This window comes from Nycticebus coucang, chromosome 19 (assembly GCF_027406575.1).
Source record: "Nycticebus coucang isolate mNycCou1 chromosome 19, mNycCou1.pri, whole genome shotgun sequence".
In the NCBI taxonomy this organism is placed as follows: Eukaryota; Metazoa; Chordata; class Mammalia; order Primates; family Lorisidae; genus Nycticebus; species Nycticebus coucang.
In genome coordinates, this window is record NC_069798.1 from 49394331 (window position 1) to 49415462 (window position 21132).

The 21132-nt window shown below is 38.9% G+C and overlaps 1 protein-coding gene across 1 annotated transcript in view; it reads left to right on the forward strand.

Annotated features, from left to right (window-relative positions):
- The window catches only part of DCC (DCC netrin 1 receptor), a 1249028-nt gene that overhangs the window by 893631 nt on the left and 334265 nt on the right, over window positions 1–21132 (forward strand). Inside the window, 1 exon segment of the mRNA XM_053571848.1 lies at window positions 19373–19527. Coding sequence (XP_053427823.1) covers window positions 19373–19527 — 155 coding nt within the window.

Sequence of the window (21132 nt, forward strand, 5' to 3'; positions counted from 1 at the left end):
ACCACCCTTTGGTCACTCCCTCCAATGGCTGTAACATGGACCTTGGCAACACCAATGACTCTCTATTATCTCACCAACCTTTCTATTATCTCAGTTTTACAAATTATGTTCCTGCCTCACTCTCCATAATCTTATCTCCCTGTCTTCCAACTAGGATTCTGAGTACAACAAAGCTTTGATTCCGAGAGGAAGTACAATTCATTAATCCTGTGGGTGTTTTACTCTCTTCCCTCCTTCCTATTTTCCTTCACTCATTCAGCAACTAAAAGCCTATGGCCAGTGACTGAGAGCACATAGATCACTGTTTGCTTGCTTCTTCCATTTCGTGTCACATGCTTGCCTCCAGCCCATGTAACCTTATACCTACTCCTCACTTGTACTCTCGTAGCTGCAGACAGCTGGAGGAAAAGGTACAAGGAGGTTGACTCTGCTCACTTTAGATTCACAGCTTCTAATCCCATGTTGCCCACTAATGCCACTGGCAGTTACATTGCACTTATCAATCAGCCCCTCTCACACATGCCCCTAATGATATTTCATGCCTTTTCCTCACCTCTCAGATCTCCAATACCTCCTTCCCCAAACCCGCCTTTCTTCAATTTTAGTTGACCTTGCTTCTAATTTTCTGGAAAATCAGAAGGGAAATTCTACATGCTTTCATATCTGACTGATTTACCCAAGAGTGTCTTTAGGCATATAATCTTTCTTCAAATTTCTGTAAAAGAACTGTGCACTCTTACCGAAGGCCAAACCTTTACTTGCTCATTAAATCCCATCCTTTTCTTGCCTCATAAAAAACCAAGTCTTCAGTCATTCTTTGTCCCGAATTGACACTTTGTCCATTCAGTGTCCTCCACTCTAGGGGCTCAAGTCTGGCAGCATGTGAGCTTGCTCTTGTAACATCTGTGGCTGTGATTTCCAACTGGTGTGCCATGGTACACTGGTGTGCCATGAAAAGATCTTATGTGTGCCACAAAGTCTTCTAAATATTATTAATAAAATTGTTTTTGAAAGAAGTTCAAAGTTCAGTAAGCATATTCTTTTTTTTTTAACTTTTTTAATCAGCATAATTTAAGTGTGCCACAAAAGTTTAACTATAGAGTCATAGTGTGCCATGGCATAAAAAAGGTTGAAAAATATTGTTCTATAGCAACACCATCTCCCTGGATCCCACTTGCATACCCTCTATGTCTCCTTCCTCTGTTCCCTTCTATAGCAACCTTCCTTGAATTGTTTGACTTCTTTCCAGTATGTCACCTCATATTCCAATAATAATTTTGTCCCTTCTACTTTCTACTTTATTGCAACTGCTCTGACAAGTAGGTTGTCTAGTGACCTCTCTGTTGCTAAACCTAATAGTTAACTTCTGGTCCTCACGTGACTTGGAATGTCAGCAAATTTTGTCATGTGCGATCTCTTCTCTGAATTCATTCTTATTGGGTTTCTATTAAATACTCTCTCCTGTTTATGCTCTAAACCCTCTGGCCAATCACGTTCAGGCTCTTGTGCTTTTTACTCTCAAGTTCCCTGATCTGTGAATATTGAATTGGTCCAGGACTCGGGCCTTGGAGCTCTTTTTATTCACTTCCGATCTTTCTCCTCTGTCAATGTGTTTATGTCTTCCAAATTTGTGTCTCTTGTCTAACTTTTTACCTGCATCCTCATATCCAGATTCCTGCTTCCTCTCTCAATATCAGTGTCCCAGGGGCATTTAAAACTTATGACAATACCAGATACCTACTTTCTTTCAACCCCCCAATCCCTCCCAATTACTTTATCATTCCAGAGTTTCCCCCAGCTCACTGAAATCTTCATTTTTCTCTTTCATTGGGCCAAACTCTTTGGAATAATTTTTAACTTCTCTTTTTTCTGCATCCCATACCAAATCTATCATCAAGTCTTGTTAGTACCATCAGGTACTGAGACCTTGAACTAATATGATACCTGGAATTTGCTATAAAATAATAAGAAAAGGTGGTCTATGACTTTGTATTATAGGCTCAGTGATACTAAAGAGATTCACTCTACTATTCTCATTTTCTATTGCTTAACTTTATTAAAAAAAAAAAAATCAAGTAAGCAAATGAAAATGAAACATGTACTGGATCCTACCAGTCTCAGCCCCAGCTTTAATCTCAACAAAGTCTTATCAGAACTATTACAGTTTCCTACCAAGTCTAGTCTCACCCTAGAATCTGGAGTACACTTTTAAAAACATGAGTTAGATTGTGTGATTTCTCTGCTTCAACACCTTAAAAAGACTTCCTCTTGTGTCATTCAGAGAACTAGCAGAAATTCTTGCTGCTCAGGTCCAGTTAAACTCTCTAAGCTCATCACTTACTATCCTTACCATTCATTTGTTCCCTTCTCTTTAGTCTCACTGGCTTCCTTGTGTTTCTTAAATGTGCCAAGAATCCTCTCCCTTTGAGACTTTTTGCTCTCACTGTTCAGTTTGCTGAGAACGCTGCTCCCGCCGCCAGAGAAATCCATGTGAGTTCTTTCTTAACTTCCAATAGATCTTTGCTGCAATGTTATCTTGTCATAGAGCTCTTTCTCAACCCCGAACACTTCCTATGCCCTTCTTCACTCTTATTTTTCTCCATCATTTCATTAATATTATCGTCCGCTTACTAATTTTAAATTCTTTTTTTTTTTTTTTCTTTTTTTTTTTATTGTTGGGGATTCATTGAGGGTACAATAAGCCAGTTACACTGATTGCAATTGTTAGGTAAAGTCCCTCTTGCAATCATGTCTTGCCCCCATAAAGTGTGACACACACTAAGGCCCCACCCCACTCCCTCCCTCTCTCTTTCTGCTTCCCCCCCCCATAACCTTAATTGTCATTAATTGTCCTCATATCAAGATTGAGTACATAGGATTCATGCTTCTCCATTCTTGTGATGCTTTACTAAGAATAATGTCTTCCACTTCCATCCAGGTTAATACGAAGGATGTAAAGTCTCCATTTTTTTTAATGGCTGAATAGTATTCCATGGTATACATATACCACAGCTTGTTAATCCATTCCTGGGTTGGTGGGCATTTAGGCTGTTTCCACATTTTGGCGATTGTAAATTGAGCTGCAATAAACAGTCTAGTACAAGTGTCCTTATGATAAAAGGATTTTTTTCCTTCTGGGTAGATGCCCAGTAATGGGATTGCAGGATCGAATGGGAGGTCTAGGTTGAGTGCTTTGAGGTTTCTCCATACTTCCTTCCAGAAAGGTTGTACTAGTTTGCAGTCCCACCAGCAGTGTAAAAGTGTTCCCTTCTCTCCACATCCACGCCAGCATCTGCAGTTTTGAGATTTTGTGATGTGGGCCATTCTCTCTGGGGTTAGATGATATCTCAGGGATGTTTTGATTTGCATTTCTCTAATATATAGAGATGATGAACATTTTTTCATGTGTTTGTTAGCCATTCGTCTGTCGTCTTTAGAGAAAGTTCTATTCATGTCTCTTGCCCATTGATATAAGGGATTGTTGGCTTTTTTCATGTGGATTAATTTGAGTTCTCTATAGATCCTGGTTATCAAGCTTTTGTCTGATTGAAAATATGCAAATATCCTTTCCCATTGTGTGGGTTGTCTCTTTGCTTTGGTTATCGTCACCTTAGCTGTACAGAAGCTTTTCAGTTTAATGAAGTCCCATTTGTTTATTTTTGTTGTTGTTGCAATTGCCATGGCAGTCTTCTTCATGAAGTCTTCCCCCAGGCCAATATCTTCCAGTGTTTTTCCTATGCTTTCTTTGAGGATTTTTATTGTTTCGTGCCTTAAATTTAAGTCCTTTATCCATCTTGAATCAATTTTTGTGAGTGGGGAAAGGTGTGGGTCCAGTTTCAGTCTTTTACACGCAGACATCCAATTCTCCCAACACCATTTATTGAATAGGGAGTCTTTCCCCCAAGGTAAGTTCTTGTTTGGTTTATCGAAGATTAGGTGGTTGTAAGATGTTAGTTTCATTTCTTGGTGTTCAATTCGATTCCAAGTGTCTATGTCTCTGTTTTTGTGCCAGTACCATGCTGTCTTGAGCACTATGGCTTTGTAGTACAGACTAAAATCTGGTATGCTGATGCCCCCAGCTTTATTTTTGTTACTAAGAACTGCCTTAGCTATACGGGGTTTTTTCCGGTTCCATACAAAACGCAGAATCATTTTTTCCAAATCTTGAAAGTACGATGTAGGTACTTTGATAGGAATGGCATTGAATAGGTAGATTGCTTTGGGAAGTATAGACATTTTAACAATGTTGATTCTTCCCATCCATGAGCATGGTATGTTCTTCCATTTGTTAATATCCTCTGCTATTTCCTTTCTGAGGAGTTCATAGTTTTCTTTATAGAGGTCCTTCACCTCCTTCGTTAGGTATATTCCTAGGTATTTCATTTTCTTTGAAACTATGGTAAAGGGAGTTGTGTCCTTAATTAGCTTCTCCTCTTGACTGTTATTGGTGTATACAAAGGCTACTGACTTGTGGACATTGATTTTATATCCTGAAACATTACTGTATTTTTTGATGACTTCTAGTAGTCTTGTGGTTGAGTCTTTGGGGTTCTCTAAGTATAAGATCATGTCGTCAGCAAAGAGGGAGAGTTTGACCTCCTCTGCTCCCATTTGGATTCCCTTTATTTCCTTGTCTTGCCTAATTGTATTGGCTAGAACTTCCAGCACTATGTTGAATAGTAAAGGTGACAGAGGACAACCTTGTCTGGTTCCAGTTCTAAGAGGAAAAGCTTTCAGTTTTACTCCATTCAGTAAAATATTGGCTGTGGGTTTGTCATAGATAGCTTCAATCAGTTTTAGAAATGTGCCACCTATGCCTATACTCTTCAGTGTTCTAATTAGAAAAGGATGCTGGATTTTATCAAATGCTTTTTCTGCATCTATTGAGAGGATCATGTGATCTTTATTTTTGCCTCTGTTAATATGGTGGATAACGTTTATGGACTTGCGTATGTTGAACCAGCCTTGCATCCCTGGGATGAAGCCTGCTTGATCATGATGAATGACTTTTTTGATGATAAGCTGTAATCTATTGGCTAGGATTTTGTTGAGAATTTTTCCATCTATATTCATGAGTGAGATTGGTCTGAAATTCTCCTTTTTGTTTGGGTCTTTTCCTGGTTTTGGTATCAGGGTGATGTTTGCTTCATAGAATGTGTTGGGGAAGATTCCTTCTTCCTCAATTTTTTGGAATAATTTCTGCAGTACAGGAATAAGCTCTTCCTTGAAGGTTTGATAGAATTCTGGAGTGAAGCCATCTGGACCAGGGCATTTTTTAGTTGGAAGCTTTTTTATTGTTTCTTTGATCTCAGTGCTTGAAATTGGTCTGTTCAGGAGGTCTATTTCTTCCTGGCCAAGTCTAGGGAGAGGGTGTGATTCCAAATATTGATCCATTTCCTTCACATTGTCAAATTTCTGGGCATACAGTTTCTGGTAGTATTCAGAGATGATCTCTTGTATCTCTGTGGGATCAGTTGTTATTTCCCCTTTATCATTTCTGATTGAGGTTACTAGAGATTTTACTTTTCTATTTCTAGTTAGTCTGGCCAATGGTTTATCTATTTTATTTATTTTTTCAAAAAACCAACTCCTTGTTTCATTAATTTTCTGAATGATTCTTTTGTTTTCAATTTCATTGATCTCTGATTTGATTTTGGAGATTTCTTTTCTTCTACTGAGTTTAGGCTTAGATTGTTCTTCTTTTTCCAATTCCATAAGGTCTCTTGTGAGATTGTTGATGTGCTCTCTGTCTGTTTTTCGAATGTAGGCATCTAAAGCGATGAATTTTCCTCTCAAAACTGCTTTTGCAGTATCCCACAGGTTTTGGTAGCTTGTGTCTTCATTGTTGTTATGCTTAAGGAAGTTAGTGATTTCCTGTTTGATTTCTTCCTGCACCCATCTGTTATTCAACAGAAGATTGTTTAATTTCCATGCCTTTGGATGGGGTCGAGCATTTTTGTTAGAGTTGAGTTCCACCTTTAGTGCCTTATGGTCTGAAAAGATACAAGGTAAAATTTCAATTCTTTTGATTCTGTTGATATTTGTTTTGTGTCCCAGGATATGATCAATTTTGGAGAATGTTCCATGGGGTGATGAGAAGAATGTATATTCTTTATCTTTGGGGTGGAGTGTTCTATATGCGTCTATCAAGCATAATTGTTCTAGGGTCTCATTTAAATCTCTTATATCTTTGTTTAATTTCTGTTTAGAGGATCTGTCCAGCTCTGTAAGAGGTGTGTTAAAGTCCCCTGTTATGATGGTATTATCAGATATCATATTGCTCAGACTGAGTAAGGTCTGTTTCAAGAATCTGGGAGCATTTAAATTTGGTGCATAGATATTTAGAATTGAAATGTCTTCTTGTTGTAGTTTTCCCTTGACCAATATAAAGTGACCATCTTTGTCTTTTTTGACTTTAGTTGCTTTAAATCCACATGTATCTGAAAATAAGATTGCAACTCCTCTTTTCTTCTGAATTCCATTTGCCTGAAAAATTGTCTTCCAACCCTTGACTCGGAGCTTTAATTTGTCTTTTGAAGCCAGGTGTGTTTCTTGCAGACAGCAAATGGATGGCTTGTGTTTTTTAATCCAGTCAGCCAATCTATGTCTCTTCAGTGGGGAATTCAAGCCATTAACATTTATGGAGATAATTGATAAGTGTGGTAGTATTCTATTCGTCTTATTTGGTGAGAGTCCATTGCTTAGTTTTATCTTTTGCATCAGTGTGGAGGTTAGGTTCTGTCCTTTGATTTCTGAGTTCTTACTTTGCTGCTGATCCATTGTGGTGGTCAGTGTGCAGAACAGGTTGAAGTATTCCCTGTAGAGCTGGTCTTGTTGTGGTGAATTTCCTCAATGTTTGTATATCCGTAAATGATTTGATTTCTCCATCAATTTTGAAGCTTAGCTTAGCAGGGTACAGAATTCTGGGCTGAAAATTGTTCTGTTTAAGTAGATTAAAGGTAGATGACCATTGTCTTCTTGCTTGGAAAGTTTCATTAGAGAAGTCTGAGGTCACTCTGATGGATTTGCCCCTGTAGGTCAACTGGCGCTTACTCCTGGCAGCTTGCAGAATCTTTTCTTTTGTCTTGACTTTGGACAGGTTCATCACAATGTGTCTTGGAGAAGCTCGGTTAGAGTTGAGGCGACCTGGGGTCCGATAGCCCTCTGAAAGCAGTGTGTCAGAATCTTTGGTGATGTTTGGGAAATTTTCTTTTATAATATTCTCTAGTATGGCTTCCATTCCTCTGGGGCATTCTTCTTCCCCTTCTGGAATTCCTATAACTCGTATGTTGGAACGTTTCATAAAGTCCCATAATTCTGACAGTGAACGTTCTGCTTTCTCTCTCTTCTTTTCTGCCTCTTTTACTATCTGAGTTATCTCAAAAACTTTGTCTTCTACCTCTGAAATTCTTTCTTCTGCATGGTCTAACCTGTTGCTGATACTTTCCATTGCATCTTTAAGTTCCCTGATTGACTGTTTCATTTCCTTCAGCTCTGCTATATCCTTTTTATATTCTTCATATCGTTCATCTCTGATTTGATTCTGTTTTTGGATTTCCTTTTGGTTATTTTCCACTTTATTAGCAGTTTCCTTCATTGTTTCCATCATTTCTTTCATTGTTTTCAACATGTGTATTCTAAATTCCCTTTCTGTCGTTCCTAACATTTCTGTATAGGTGGAATCCTCTGCAGTAGCTACCTCATGGTCCCTTGGCGGGGTTGTTCTGGACTGGTTCTTCATGTTGCCTGGAGTTTTCTGCTGATTCTTCCTCATGAGTGATTTCTTTTATCTGTTTCCTTGCCCTAATTTTCCTTTCACTTCCTCTTGCTCTTTAAGTTCTTGTGCCTGTGGACTAAGGGTTACAGGACCAGAAAGGTGAGAAGGTTGAAGAGCAAAAAAGGGATGAAAGAAAGGAGGACCGAGTGATAAGAAAAAAAAGAAAGATAGAGAAAGGAGAGGGGGTAGGGATAAGGAATATTGACAAAAAGAAGAGAGGCACAGAAAGAGGGAGACAGGGCAATATAGGTGTACAGTAGGGTACTTTGACACAACCTTAAAAAACCCCACCTTCTGGGGGTTGGGTGCCCAGTTGGGTGGTTCCCTTGAGGTCAGCAGCTCTTTGCTAACCTGGTCAGACACAGTACCCCACCTCCACCAAGTAGAGAAGAAAGACAAAAATGCTATAAATCAAAGTAAAACAAGCAAACAGAAAACTTTATGGCGATAAAATTGGGTGAAAAACCAAGTGCTAGCGGTAGAAACACTAGCAAAAATGAAGTTGTAGTTATTAAAAAAGGCAGCAATGGGAAATTATAATTAAACTAGAAAAATTGAGAAAGAAAAAGGGATCTGTATGGAAAAGATTGAAATTAAGAAACAATGGAACATCAACAACGTCAAAATAAACAAACAAAAAAACCCAACCAAACAAAAAAAAAAGAAAAAAAAATACACAACCAAAAACAAAGCAGTTTGTATATGTTGTTGAATATTGTCTGGGCAACACGTGGTCTTTTGGGGTATGAGATGTTAGTCACAGTTCTGATACGACTGGAGGCTGCTGATTCCTCAAACCCCAGCAGGTAGACACCCTAAATCTCTCTTCAGCCCACTTAAAAGGCACTTTGAACTTGTAAACTTGCTGAGCAGAAGCTTTCCCAGCTTTCTCGCTGGAATCACTGCTGAAGTGGCTATCCACTTACTCAGTGTGCCAAAACCGGTCTCACTCTGCCCCTGAGGGTTAGGGCTGCAAGGCGGCTCAGACCCCACCCTTAGGCTACTTGGTTGCTGGGTTACCAGCTCCCACCCGTTTCTAGCTCTGCTACCCTGAGGGCGGAGCTTGCCGGGGCAGATCACTGACAATGGATCCGTGTGACCCACCGCCAAACACTATTAGCTCCGTCTGGCTCAGCGGCTCAGACTGGGGCCCTAGACAACGGCCAAAGTTCTCCGCACTCCCACTCAGGCCTTCCCCAAGGCAGTTCAACTCAGTGCCAAGTCCAAGGACATCAAAAGAGTTCACAGGTAAGGCCTTTCTGGTTTGCAGTCTTGCTGCTACTGAACTTACAGTTGTGGGCGGGTTTAGACGGGTTGAACACACGCGACCACTTGCCGGTTTTCCACTGTTTTAGTCCTCCTCTTGGGGTCCAGAAGTCTCTCGCTGACTCCCTGTATCCTCATAGGAGTGATGATAGGCAGTTCCCACCAGCCAGAGATGCCTGGAGTCCTATCTCCCCAGACTCACGGTGCCCAGATGCAAGGAAGCTGTTACTTGGCTGCCATCTTGCTCCGCCCTAATTTTAAATTCTTAATCTTCTTTCTCTCCACCAGAATATAAATTTCATGTGCACTGGGCTGTTTTTATCTCTTTATTGGCTGAACTATTCTCAGCGCCTGGGGCAATACCTAATCTCTAGTAGACACTCCCTCAATATTTGTTGAATTGAAGCTCTAACTGAAATGTCAACCACAAAGGAAACTTCAGACTGCAGTCCACCGAGAGAATTCATCTATTTTTCCTTTATCTTGCCCCTTCCCTTGATTACAGTACTATTATGACCCTTGCCACCTTTTGTCCTGTTTTATGCTCAGTTGAATACATGTATATTTCCCTCCCTGGTAATTGAAGCTAGTTCTTTTTCATAATTCTATGCCAAGTGTCCAGCATTGTGCCTTGTGTAGACAAATTTACTCATTAGAATGATATGGTAAAAGTAGCAGAGAGACAGATGTGAGACTTTGTGATAGATTTTTCTTTAACCAATAAATTGAGTTACTAGGGAGGATAAATAAGCTGACTAGAGTTCAACAAAAGATTTTTTAATTTCAAAATAAAATAGAAGTTGATATTAAAATTGTATTCCAATATCCCATTCATTTTGCCTCTTCTGACTCTCAGCTAGAGCAAATATATGCCGTATATCTCTGAGCAGTTAGCGATCACGTCTGTTTGCTCATGTAGGAGTATTTAGCTCTTTAACACAATTGCTTTCTAAAAGGTAGTGGATTTAACATTTGCCTCAGATTACCAATAACTTTGTCAGGCAAATTTCTGTAGCTCAGATTATCATTAATCTGTCTGACTGATTAATGGTGTCCATAATGCAAATGCCATATTTAACTTTTCTTTTTTAATCCTGTGTTTTGGGGGGTTTTTATTTCATAAATTAGAGAGCAGCATATGTTCTGAAACCCGAAGGCTAGAATTCACAGTGAAGTATTTGTTTTACAGATACCCAGCTATCCCACCTGGTACTTCAGAATCACTAGAAGTGAAAGTGAACTTTAAAGTCCTAGTCTAAATTCCTGCTATTTAAACGTTCAGGAACACTTACTCAGGGGAGGGGGAATTCTCATGCTCAAAGCCACAGAGTAAGCATCTTAAGTAAAATATCTTTTTTTAACTTCACAATAAAACATTATCCAGATGTGACTTCAAGAATTTTACCTGTTATAGACCCAGTAAGTATAGAGCCAGTATTTAATCAAAGCAGGTGTTCTCAATTCCTTTACTACCTTGCTCTATTAGTGGAGTAACCTGGAAAAGAACTAAGCATTCTTGCTATTTATAGAATTATGATACTCATTTCCTTTAGAGGTTTCTTTCTGATAGTTTTCTGATTCAATAGCTTAGTTGATTTGTATAATTTATTAAGCATTATTAAAACACTTAGTGAAGTTGATTTATATGTAAAAGAACATCATACCTCCAACTCAATAATGTGAAATTACTTACGTGACACAGAATAGCTAAAACATTAAGGCTCTGTGGCCATAAAATTGAACCACCTGGGTTTGAGTCCTGACTCAGAATTTTAGCAGCTTTGTGCCAATTACTGATAACTTTTTGTTCTTTACGTGGCACAATAGTAGTATCTGATAAGTGAGGTGATAAGTATTAAATGAAGTTAAGAAAAGGGGCCTAGTCCACTTGCTCCATGCTCAGTGCACCAAAAGCACTCAGCTCTTGTTAGTAGATCCCATGGCCAAATCACTGTGCAACTGCAAATTAATATAACTGAAATCCAGGGTGTTTCCTTATTCTTATTTAGAGAAGACTCTTACTTTCACAAGCATTAACCCATTGATCCTTAGATACAGTAGTTGTGATAATCTCCATTTTACAGATGAGCAAACCTCTCTCTGTTCAGAAAGACTGGAAAATACTGCTGAAAACTACATAAGTAGCAGATATTAAAATCAGGATTTATATGCAAGGTTTCTACTCCAGTGATCTCTTCACTGTGCCACACAAAGTAAAAGATATTTCCTAAAAAGCTACATATAAAGTAGGGTAGGAGTTCAGATGGGAGAATTAGAGCACTTTGACGGGCATCGTTCAGTTTAATCCTCATAATAACACTGTGAGGAGGCAGATAAGGGGCTGGTATCTTCATTTTGCAAATGAAGCAGAGAGGGCTCCAAGGTAGCCCCTGACTTGCTCAAGGTCACATACTATTCTGTGGCAGCACAAAGCTGCACTAGGTCTTCCCTCTTGCCTCAGTCTAAGCTTTACGTTGCTTTATGCTGCTTCAGAAACCTCTGCTTCCTGCTCAGGATTAGAGCCCAGCTTTGTATGACTGACGTGGAGGATTCATTTTAGAATTCACTGCACATTATGTTTCCAGATGTTGTTTACATATTCCTTCCCTGCCCTTCGGAGTTGTGGACTCCAGCGCTGATGGAGCTCGTTATCCGTGAGCAAGTGTATTGTGATAGAGAGCAAGACTCAGGATCCAAAACACCGTGTTCTGGTCTGGCTTAAAGTTAGCCTCCTCTCAGAGTTTCACTCTGCTTCTCTGTAAAATGGAACATCCTTCCCCTCTCCCTCCAAACAGCCTTAACTCATCAAGTGAGAGAAGAGGGATTTTATTCTTCCAAAGGACTTACTACATATTGCCAAATAAAGCATGCCATCTATAAATGCCACAGATAAAGGAGCAACCCATTACTCACGTGTGCAGCAAATGTTGAATGAGGGTTGACTATGTGTCCAGCACTGCATTAGAAATAGTAGAGAACCCAATAGTTTTTCTGGAAGAAGTTTAATTGTGTTGGCAGTATCATCCTAACAATAAATATATCACTACACACTGTGTTAAGAGCTCTAGTGGAGAGGGGCATGCTTTGGCTAGAGAATTTAAGAAATAGGGACATAGTGTCTATAATCGAATTTGCATTTGGAAAAGATGATGAGTTGGAGAGTCAGAGTTAGAGCAGAGGTCAGCCAGGTGGGTGCCAGAAGCCATTGAGCAGGTTTTGGCAGAAATCAGGCAAGAGATAGTGGCTTGAACCAAGCATGTGTCAGTGGAAATGGAGAAGTGGGGATAAGTTTGAGAGACATTCAGAAAGTAAAATTGACACGATTGACACTACCAAGTGAAGGGTTGCACATGGGTGGTGAGGGACACAGAGTGTCGTGGACAGTTCCACGGTCCTGGAATATTTCAGTGCACCGATGGTGGTGGAATTCGCTAAGCGTAGGAAGCTAGAAAAGGTCCAGATCTGAGAAGGAAGTTGTGATTGATGTAGCTTTACAGTTTTCAAGTGGGAATGCCAAGAAAGGCCTTGAGAATAAAAATCTGGTGCTCAGGGAAGTTAAAGATAGAGATGTATCAGGAACCTGTCAGTACATGGACAGTCACTGCAGCCCCACAGTGTAAGGTGGCCCATTGTGAGAAAAGAGAATGACAAGGGAGACCACAACTAAGTCATGATAACTGTGTGGACGGATGCAGAAACTAAACAAAATAAATAATCTGAAACCAAATTCTATTGCCCTGGAAAAATTCAGCTTTTTATTTGCTGTTACAGTGATTGTTATGTAACTCATCTCTTGAATGAATACTAAATGCTGAAGCAGAGGTTATATTAAAGCAAGTTTTTAAAAGCCTCTCCTAAGTCTATCCTTTAGTAAAGCATCACAAAAATGGAGAAGCATGAATCCTATGTACTCAATCTTGATATGAGGACAATTAATGACAAGGTTATGGGGGGGGAAGCAGAAAGAGGGATGGAGGGAGGAGGGTGGGGCCTTAGTGTGTGCCACACTTTATGGGGGCAAGACATGATTGCAAGAGGGACTTTACCTAACAATTGCAATCAGTGTAACTGGCTTATTGTACCCTCAATGAATCCCCAACAATAAAAAAAAAAAAAAAAAAAGAAGCCAAGAATAAAACAAAAAATCTAATCAAACTTAACAGAAATATCTTTGACTAAGAAAACTGAGTCTCCATTCTATTTTATCTACCACGAATCACTTGAAACCTTCTTTCCTTCTAACACAGAACAGATTCCAAACTCTATGGCTCTGGAGTGACATGGAACATGGCATCTGGGTAGTTGTTTCTACTAGGACTTTGAGCCCTATTCCATTAAATACCTTGTTTCAGTTTTAACATATTTTGTCGTTATTATGTTCTTGCACTTTCTAAAAAAGTAAAAATGGAAGTGAGTGGATAAAAAAGAGAGAGATTCTAAAAATCTTTCCATTAGGAATAATATAACTAAATCCTCCCTACAAAGAGACATTAACTCTTCTTCCTTGATACAGCTAATGAGGTATTTGACACCTCCAGGTAGCAGTTGTTGCTCAACTCACAGTTACATGTAAATTTTAACACCCTGATGCATTTAGGCAAGATAATATATATTTACTTAAAGTGTATACGAGAGACTTGTTTCAAATGATCCACAAAGAAGCAGGATCATATTTAATCTGTAAACTCTATTTCTAAAATGTAAAAATAGAAACGCTGAATTCAGCTAAAACCAACACACACACACACACACACACACAGAGAGAGAGAGAGAGAGAGAGAGAGAGAGAGAGAGAGAAAGAGGGAGAGGAGAAACAGGTGGTTATTTATTCCCAGCAAAGAATATTAGAATAGTAAGCCTTCTTTGAGAATATTCACTTTCTCAGCTTTTAAATAATGAAATAAAGACCTAGAAAAGTGATATGACATGCCAAAGATGACCCAAGTAAATTGGGATGAAAAATGGAACAGAAACTAGTTCCCTAGGCATTTCTAACATAGCACTATGTGGAGTTTTTTTTTTTTTTGATCACTTCTTTTTTTTATTATTAAATCATAGGTTTGTATATTAGCGCAATCATGGGGTACAATGTGCTGATTTTATATACAATTTGAAATATTTTCTTTTTTTTTTATTAAATCATAGCTGTGTACATTAATGCGATCATGGGGCACCATACATTGGTTTTATAGACCATTTGACACATTTTCATCACATTGGTTAACATAGCCTTTCTGGCATTTTCTTAGTTATTGTGTCAAGACATTTACATTCTACATTTACTAAGTTTCACATATACCCTTGTAAGATGCACCGCAGGTGTAATCCCAACAATCACCCTCCCTCCGCCCACATCCCCCCTCCCTCCCTTCCCTTTCCCCCATGTGGAGATTTTATGTAATTATTCTCTTAAAATTTTCACATTTATTTATGCATTCATTTAAAAAATTATGAGCCCCAGCAATATGGCTATTTTTTATATTTAGTGGATATATATCCTGAGTGTGAATAAAATATGAATAGAACATAACTTTTTAAAAAAATAATTTATAATTGAGTCCAAGAGACAGACATTCCCATTAATACAGTGTAAATTGTGCTACTTTACACTAGATGTGTAAACCAAGAGCAAAGAAAAAACAGAGAACATTTAATGCTTTTCAAATGGGTCATGATGGTAGGAAGACATCAGCCCAGCGATTTCACTTGAGTTAGGTTCAAATTAGATTTCATTTGAAACAAGTTTTTGCCTAACCAAGAAGAAAGTGCAAGCCAGAAGAAAGTAACTCGAGGCAAATTGAAATGGAGGTCAGAAGGAGAAAAGTCCCCGCAGATGACAGTATAGAGCTTTGGGCCACATCGTGAAGGGCTTTGGGTCTTGTCCCGAGGGGGTGGGATTAGATTAACCATAGAATGACAGCCAGCACAAGGTTGTAGACATGGAGTAGATGGATTATGAACCTTTGTGAATAAAAGATAGGAAACTGGGAATACTGATGACAAATCATTAAGAGCATGCTAATATTGTGATGTAACACATTGTAAGCACAAACTGAAGCAGATGATGTAACGTAACCAGAGTTAGGATCCCGTGCAGTGTGCACAGGGTCCATTCCATACCACCATGTTTGGCTTTATGCCTCAAATGTGTCAGTGTTTGAAAAGAGTTACACTGACTGATCTCAGCAGAATTCTGGTAACTGGGAGAAAGGGTATGCTTTTAGAACAGAAACAACAGTTATTTCCCAAAACATCTTAACTGGGTAACCCAAAATACCTAAAACTAGAATTTACAGGAAAGAAATGCTTCTGCTGTCTTCAAATTTTAAATTATTACAGGTATGTAGTAGCTGTATACATTGTAAGCACAAACTAAAGCAGATAATGTCATAATCATGTATCCTTACGAGGTAAGAAGGGCTTTTTCTTAACTCTTTGTAATTCCCTTGTAAAAGTGAGAGAACAAGTTGTTTATAGTTTTTTTTTTTCAAACCATCAGAAAGAGTCAAACTTTGTATATTTGATGCTCTTTGTAGATTTACAGTGAATAGATTCTAGAAGGCACAAGTGATTTGTGCCTTTTCCTTCAGTCAGCTCACTGAATTTTCTGGAACTCCACACTAGGAACTCAAAGTTAGAAGGAAAAACAGTGAAGAGAAGACACTTTGTCTGCTGATGCACTGTGGTGGCTGACCATGAATGGCTCTGAGTTCTGTGTATGAAAGGGTAATTATGTCTCATTCATAGGAGATCATGTCACTGAGAGACAGGAGGCCTGAGTCCCTGCTGCTTTCTTAGGGTGGTGGGACAGTGACAGGCAGAACACCCCAACACAGTACTTGGGCAAACTTCCCACATCCACTGTTCTCTTTCCTTCAGATCCCTCCATGGTTATCTCTCCATTTATAGAGCCTAGACTAGAGCAAGGAGAGAGAAAATCCTTGATTCATAACTGCTTCTAAATGGTGATTGTGGAGATTTTTAACTACATTGGATGTCTGGTGTTGTGCTATTTTTTTTTTTTTTTTGCTGATATAATATTGTATTAATCATGACATTTTCAGTCACAAATGGCAGATGTCAAACTTAATTTAGCTTAATCAAAGAAGGGAATTTGTTGGTTCAGGTAACTCTAAGTCCTAGGATTTTATATACTTTATGTTAACTGGATCCAGGGGTTCTAATTACATCATCTGATCTCCCTCTTCCTCCCTTCCTCTCTGTTTTTTTTTTTTTTTATTGTTGGGGATTCATTGAGGGTACAATAAGCCAGGTTACACTGATTGCAATTGTTAGGTAAAGTCCCTCTTGCAATCATGTCTTGCCCCCATAAAGTGTGACACACACCAAGGCCCCACCCCCTCCCTCCATCCCTCTTTCTGCTTTTCCTCCCCCCCATAACCTTAATTGTCATTAATTGTCTTCATATCAAAATTGAGTACATAGGATTCATGCTTCTCCATTCTTGTGATGCTTTACTAAGAATAATGTCTTCCACTTCCATCCAGGTTAATACGAAGGATGTGAAGTCTCCATTTTTTTTAATAGCTGAATAGTATTCCATGGTGTACATATACCACAGCTTGTTAATCCATTCCTGGGTTGGTGGGCATTTAGGCTGTTTCCACATTTTGGCGATTGTAAATTGAGCTGCAATAAACAGTCTAGTACAAGTGTCCTTATGATAAAAGGATTTTTTTCCTTCTGGGTAGATGCCCAGTAATGGGATTGCAGGATCAAATGGGAGGTCTAGCTTGAGTGCTTTGAGGTTTCTCCATACTTCCTTCCAGAAAGGTTGTACTAGTTTGCAGTCCCACCAGCAGTGTAAAAGTGTTCCCTTCTCTCCACATCCACGCCAGCAACTGCAGTTTTGAGATTTTTATGATGTGGGCCATTCTCACTGGGGTTAGATGATATCTCAGGGTTGTTTTGATTTACATTTCTCTAATATATAGAGATGATGAACATTTTTTCATGTGTTGTGCTATTGTGGGACCAGAGGAACTCAGCATAGTAAACTGCTCTTCCAAACTCAGATGTTACTCACTCCTTGGGGAATGGTTTGTGATGTTTTGTTTATAGCTACTGAAGCATGAAAAACGTGTTCAGGCTCAGTGCCTATAGCTCAGCCGCTAGGGCACCAGCCACATACACCAGAGCTGGCGGGTTTGAACCCAGCCTGGGCCTGCCAAACAACAATGACAACAGCAACCAAAAAATAGCCGGGCATTATGGTGGGTGCCTATAGTCCCAGCTACTTAGGAGACTGAGGCAAGAGATTCACTTAAGCCCAAGACCTTGATGTTGCTGTGAGCTGTGATCTGTGATGCCATGGCACTCTACCAAGGGTGACATAGTGAAACTCTGCTTCAAAAAAAAAAAAAAAAAAAAGTGGGGCGGTGCCTGTGACTCAGTGAGTAGGGCGCCGGCCCCATATGCCGAGGGTGGCGGGTTCAAACCCAGCCCCGGCCAAACTGCAACAAAAAAATAGCCGGGCGTTGTGGCAGGCGCCTGTAGTCCCAGCTGCTCCGGAGGCTGAGGCAAGAGAATTACATAAGCCCAAGAGTTAGAGGTTGCTGTGAGCCGTGTGACACCACGGCACTTTACCCGAGGGTGGTACAGTGAGACTCTGTCTCTACAAAAAAAAAAAAAGTGTTCAGAAACCTCCTGGGAATCTTTCACGGAACACATTGGACAACTTGGCAGGAAGTGCCATTTTCCCACAATGCTTTTGTGTCACCTTAGCAGGTTGATGTCACTCCAGTAGGACCCAGAGAAACCAAATAGCAGACACCAGTGGGGGCATCAGATACCATGGGCTGTTGAGCTGTGCTGTGGAGCTCAGGAAATTTCTATTCCTTCTGGAATCTGTCAGTTAAGACTCCAGCCTTTTAAAAATACTAGTAGTATTTTCATTTTTAGAACTTGTTCTATAGCTCTAGTTATAATCATTCTTTTTGTTTTAACTTTTCTCGGCAAACAAAATTAATATAATGAAAAATATCAATAAAGAGTTTTTCTAGGCAGTTACAGAGGTCAGTGAAACCTATTTATATAGTTTTTCTTTATGATTATACCTTTCTATTTTTCTACTTTGATTCCTGGATCTAATTATTTTGTGCGTAAGTCTCCTTCTTGGAATCAAGAGCATTCATTTGTTATGAGGTTTTAGTGGTATTTTGTTTTTGTAGTAAAATAACAGTGGCCAACAGTCATTTCTGGAAGATTCTGTATGGAGTTCCAGGAGCCGTGCCTTCCAGTTTAGATGCTTTTACAGAGGATGTCTCATTTGACTCTTCCAGATACTATGACATAAATATTTTCACTGAGAGGCAAGAGATATTATCTAGAAACAGAAACTTTAAGAAGTAATTCAGAAGCTTAGAAGATGTTCTTTCTTCACTCAATTCAGTCAATTATATGTTTCTTATCCAAAGAAGTTATGTAGAAAGTCCAAAAAGTCTAGAATAGTTTATGTTTTTAAAGAATACTTTAGTAGTTCTTATTTCCTTTTTTGTTTTATCTTTTGATAATATTATTATTTTTCTTTTTTTTTTTTTATTGTCGGGGATTCATTGAGGGTACAATAAGCCAGGTTACACTGAAATGCCAGCATTCATAACTCCAGGGTTGGTCTTCTCTTAATATGTACTGTAAGTTCCACCCTAATCAGCCTAAATAATCCATTTCTTTGCAATACTGAGGAAGTTGGTAATCGGTATAATGACCACACACAGATATAGCTTGAAGAGCAAGGCAAGTGGATGAGTGTTAGTTTCTTCTCATGCAGAAAGAAATCTACTTCCTTTCACTAATTACCCCTAAAGTAACCATGCATACATAGGAAGACTTAGCATCTGTGTTTTCTTTAAATACAATGAAAGAAAATACATAAATGCATTTGTTGGCAATTCTGAGGGAAGACTAATTTGTAGAATAGTTGAAACCTTGATTTTGGTCATTAGCCGGATGTTTATAAAATGCATCTTCCTGCCTACGTTCCAGATGTTTCTTCTTATTTTAATGTCTCTTTGTCATGAGTTTGAATTCTAAAGTGTTAAGTGTCAAGGAAAAAGGCTTTAGTTTGCAAGTTGCATGGAGAATGATACAAGCTTAAACTCCCCCAGAAACCCTGCAACATTTATTTGTAGGCCTGTCCAGTTAGTTTATTTCTCACAGTCAGCCTTGGAGGTCTTGAGTAAGTGACCCAGGGTCACTATTAAATGAGTTAACAACCTTGGTTCAACTCACTACTCTCCATGTCAAATAAAGGTTTTGGCTAAAAGTATTCATTTTGTAACAATCTTTTTTTGCAACTTTGATTTCCAGGGAACGAGCATTGAACACAACCCGGCCGGGGTCCCTTCAGCTCACTGTGGGAAATCTGAAGCCGGAAGCCATGTACACGTTCCGTGTAGTGGCCTACAATGAGTGGGGACCAGGAGAGAGTTCTCAACCCATCAAGGTGGCTACTCAGCCTGAATGTAAGTATGGGAAGGGAAAGGCTGTTTCCAGATAGTATTTACTTTCTTCTGCAATGCCCCTACATCCATTTGTAGAAATTTTTGAGGTACAGAATGGAAGAAAGATTTGTTTAAAGCAGCATACTTAACTTCTTTAAATTTAAAGGTTTTTAAAAAATAAGAAAACTTTTTGACAAAATGGCTTCACTTAGGCCACGTTTTCATAATGGCAAAGTAACGACCATAAAAGCCTAAAATCCATCAATACAGTCGACGTATTCATTTCCTAAGACAGAAATGTACTCTGCCTAATAGTATTTCATCATCATCATGGGTTACAGCCTTCTGTATTGATTTTTCAAATTTTCTAAGTTTTTCTATGAAAAGTATAACATCAAAGGTAAATGAACAATGACAGAGAACTTATAAATACAGGGACATATTTAAAAACTTGAACATTCACAGCATGCACTCAAGAAGCTTTGAAAAGTAAACCAAGTGGGCTGTGCCTATGGCTCAGTCGGTAGGGCGCCGGCCCCATATACCGAGGGTGGCGGGTTCAAACCCAGCCCCGGCCAAACTGCAACCAAAAAATAGCAGGGCGTTGTGGCGGGCGCCTGTAGTCCCAGCTACTCGGGAGGCTGAGGCAAGAGAATTGCTTGAGCCCAGGAGTTGGAGGTTGTTATGAGCTGTGTGAGGCCACGGCACTCTATTGAGGTCCATAAAGTGAGACTCTGTCTCTACAAAAAAAAAAAAGAAAAGTAAACCAAGACTCAAAGAATATGAGAAATAAACTCTGTTTAGGAGCATGACTATCCTCTAACATGGAACAATTGTATTAAGCTACTTGATCGTGAATTAAGGCAGCTGAATGTTCTTTGACCGTGCTATAATTCAGTGATTTCTTACTTTTATAAAGGAAGAACTCCAAAATTAGATATTTTAAAAATGATTCTGTAGCTTATAAAATTTTGCTTTCCTTATGAATTTATAATGTCTTTTTAAAGATTGACACTGATGAGTCATTTGCTACTTTGTTTTGTTTAAAATTAAAAAAATTGTAATTTCAAATATGAAACCATTGAACGGCTGCTTGTAACAAATTGCCTTATTTTAGAAACCTAATTGCATCTACCACGTTTACCTTAAATCTATGCTGTTTTATATGTATTCTTCGTTTTATGTAAAACAATATTTGACTTCAAAATCACCTCACATACCTTTGGAAAGAAAGTAAAGGTGAGCTAGAAATATTTTAATTGGCAAATGTGAAGGAATAGTCTTTGTAAAACATTCACTTCTTGGTTGATTTCAATCAGCACGTTGAAGAGAGAACAGGGGATGTAGTCTGGGCACTGGTTCATCTGTGCTTGACAAAATCTTCACCCTTTATTTCAAACGGCCAAGGCTACAGAGACAAGATGACAACAAATTATTAATTGTCATTACTAATAACTAATTGGGGGGAAGAGAGAGGGCTAAGCCATACAAACAGTGCAAACAAATATTTACCTCAAAGAGATAAAACCTCTCTGATGGCAACTACAAAAACACAGCAAGATTCAGGTTTCAGTAATTATTAGGAAATGCAAACTTCTAGGCAGGATGAACAAAGTAATTAGAAGT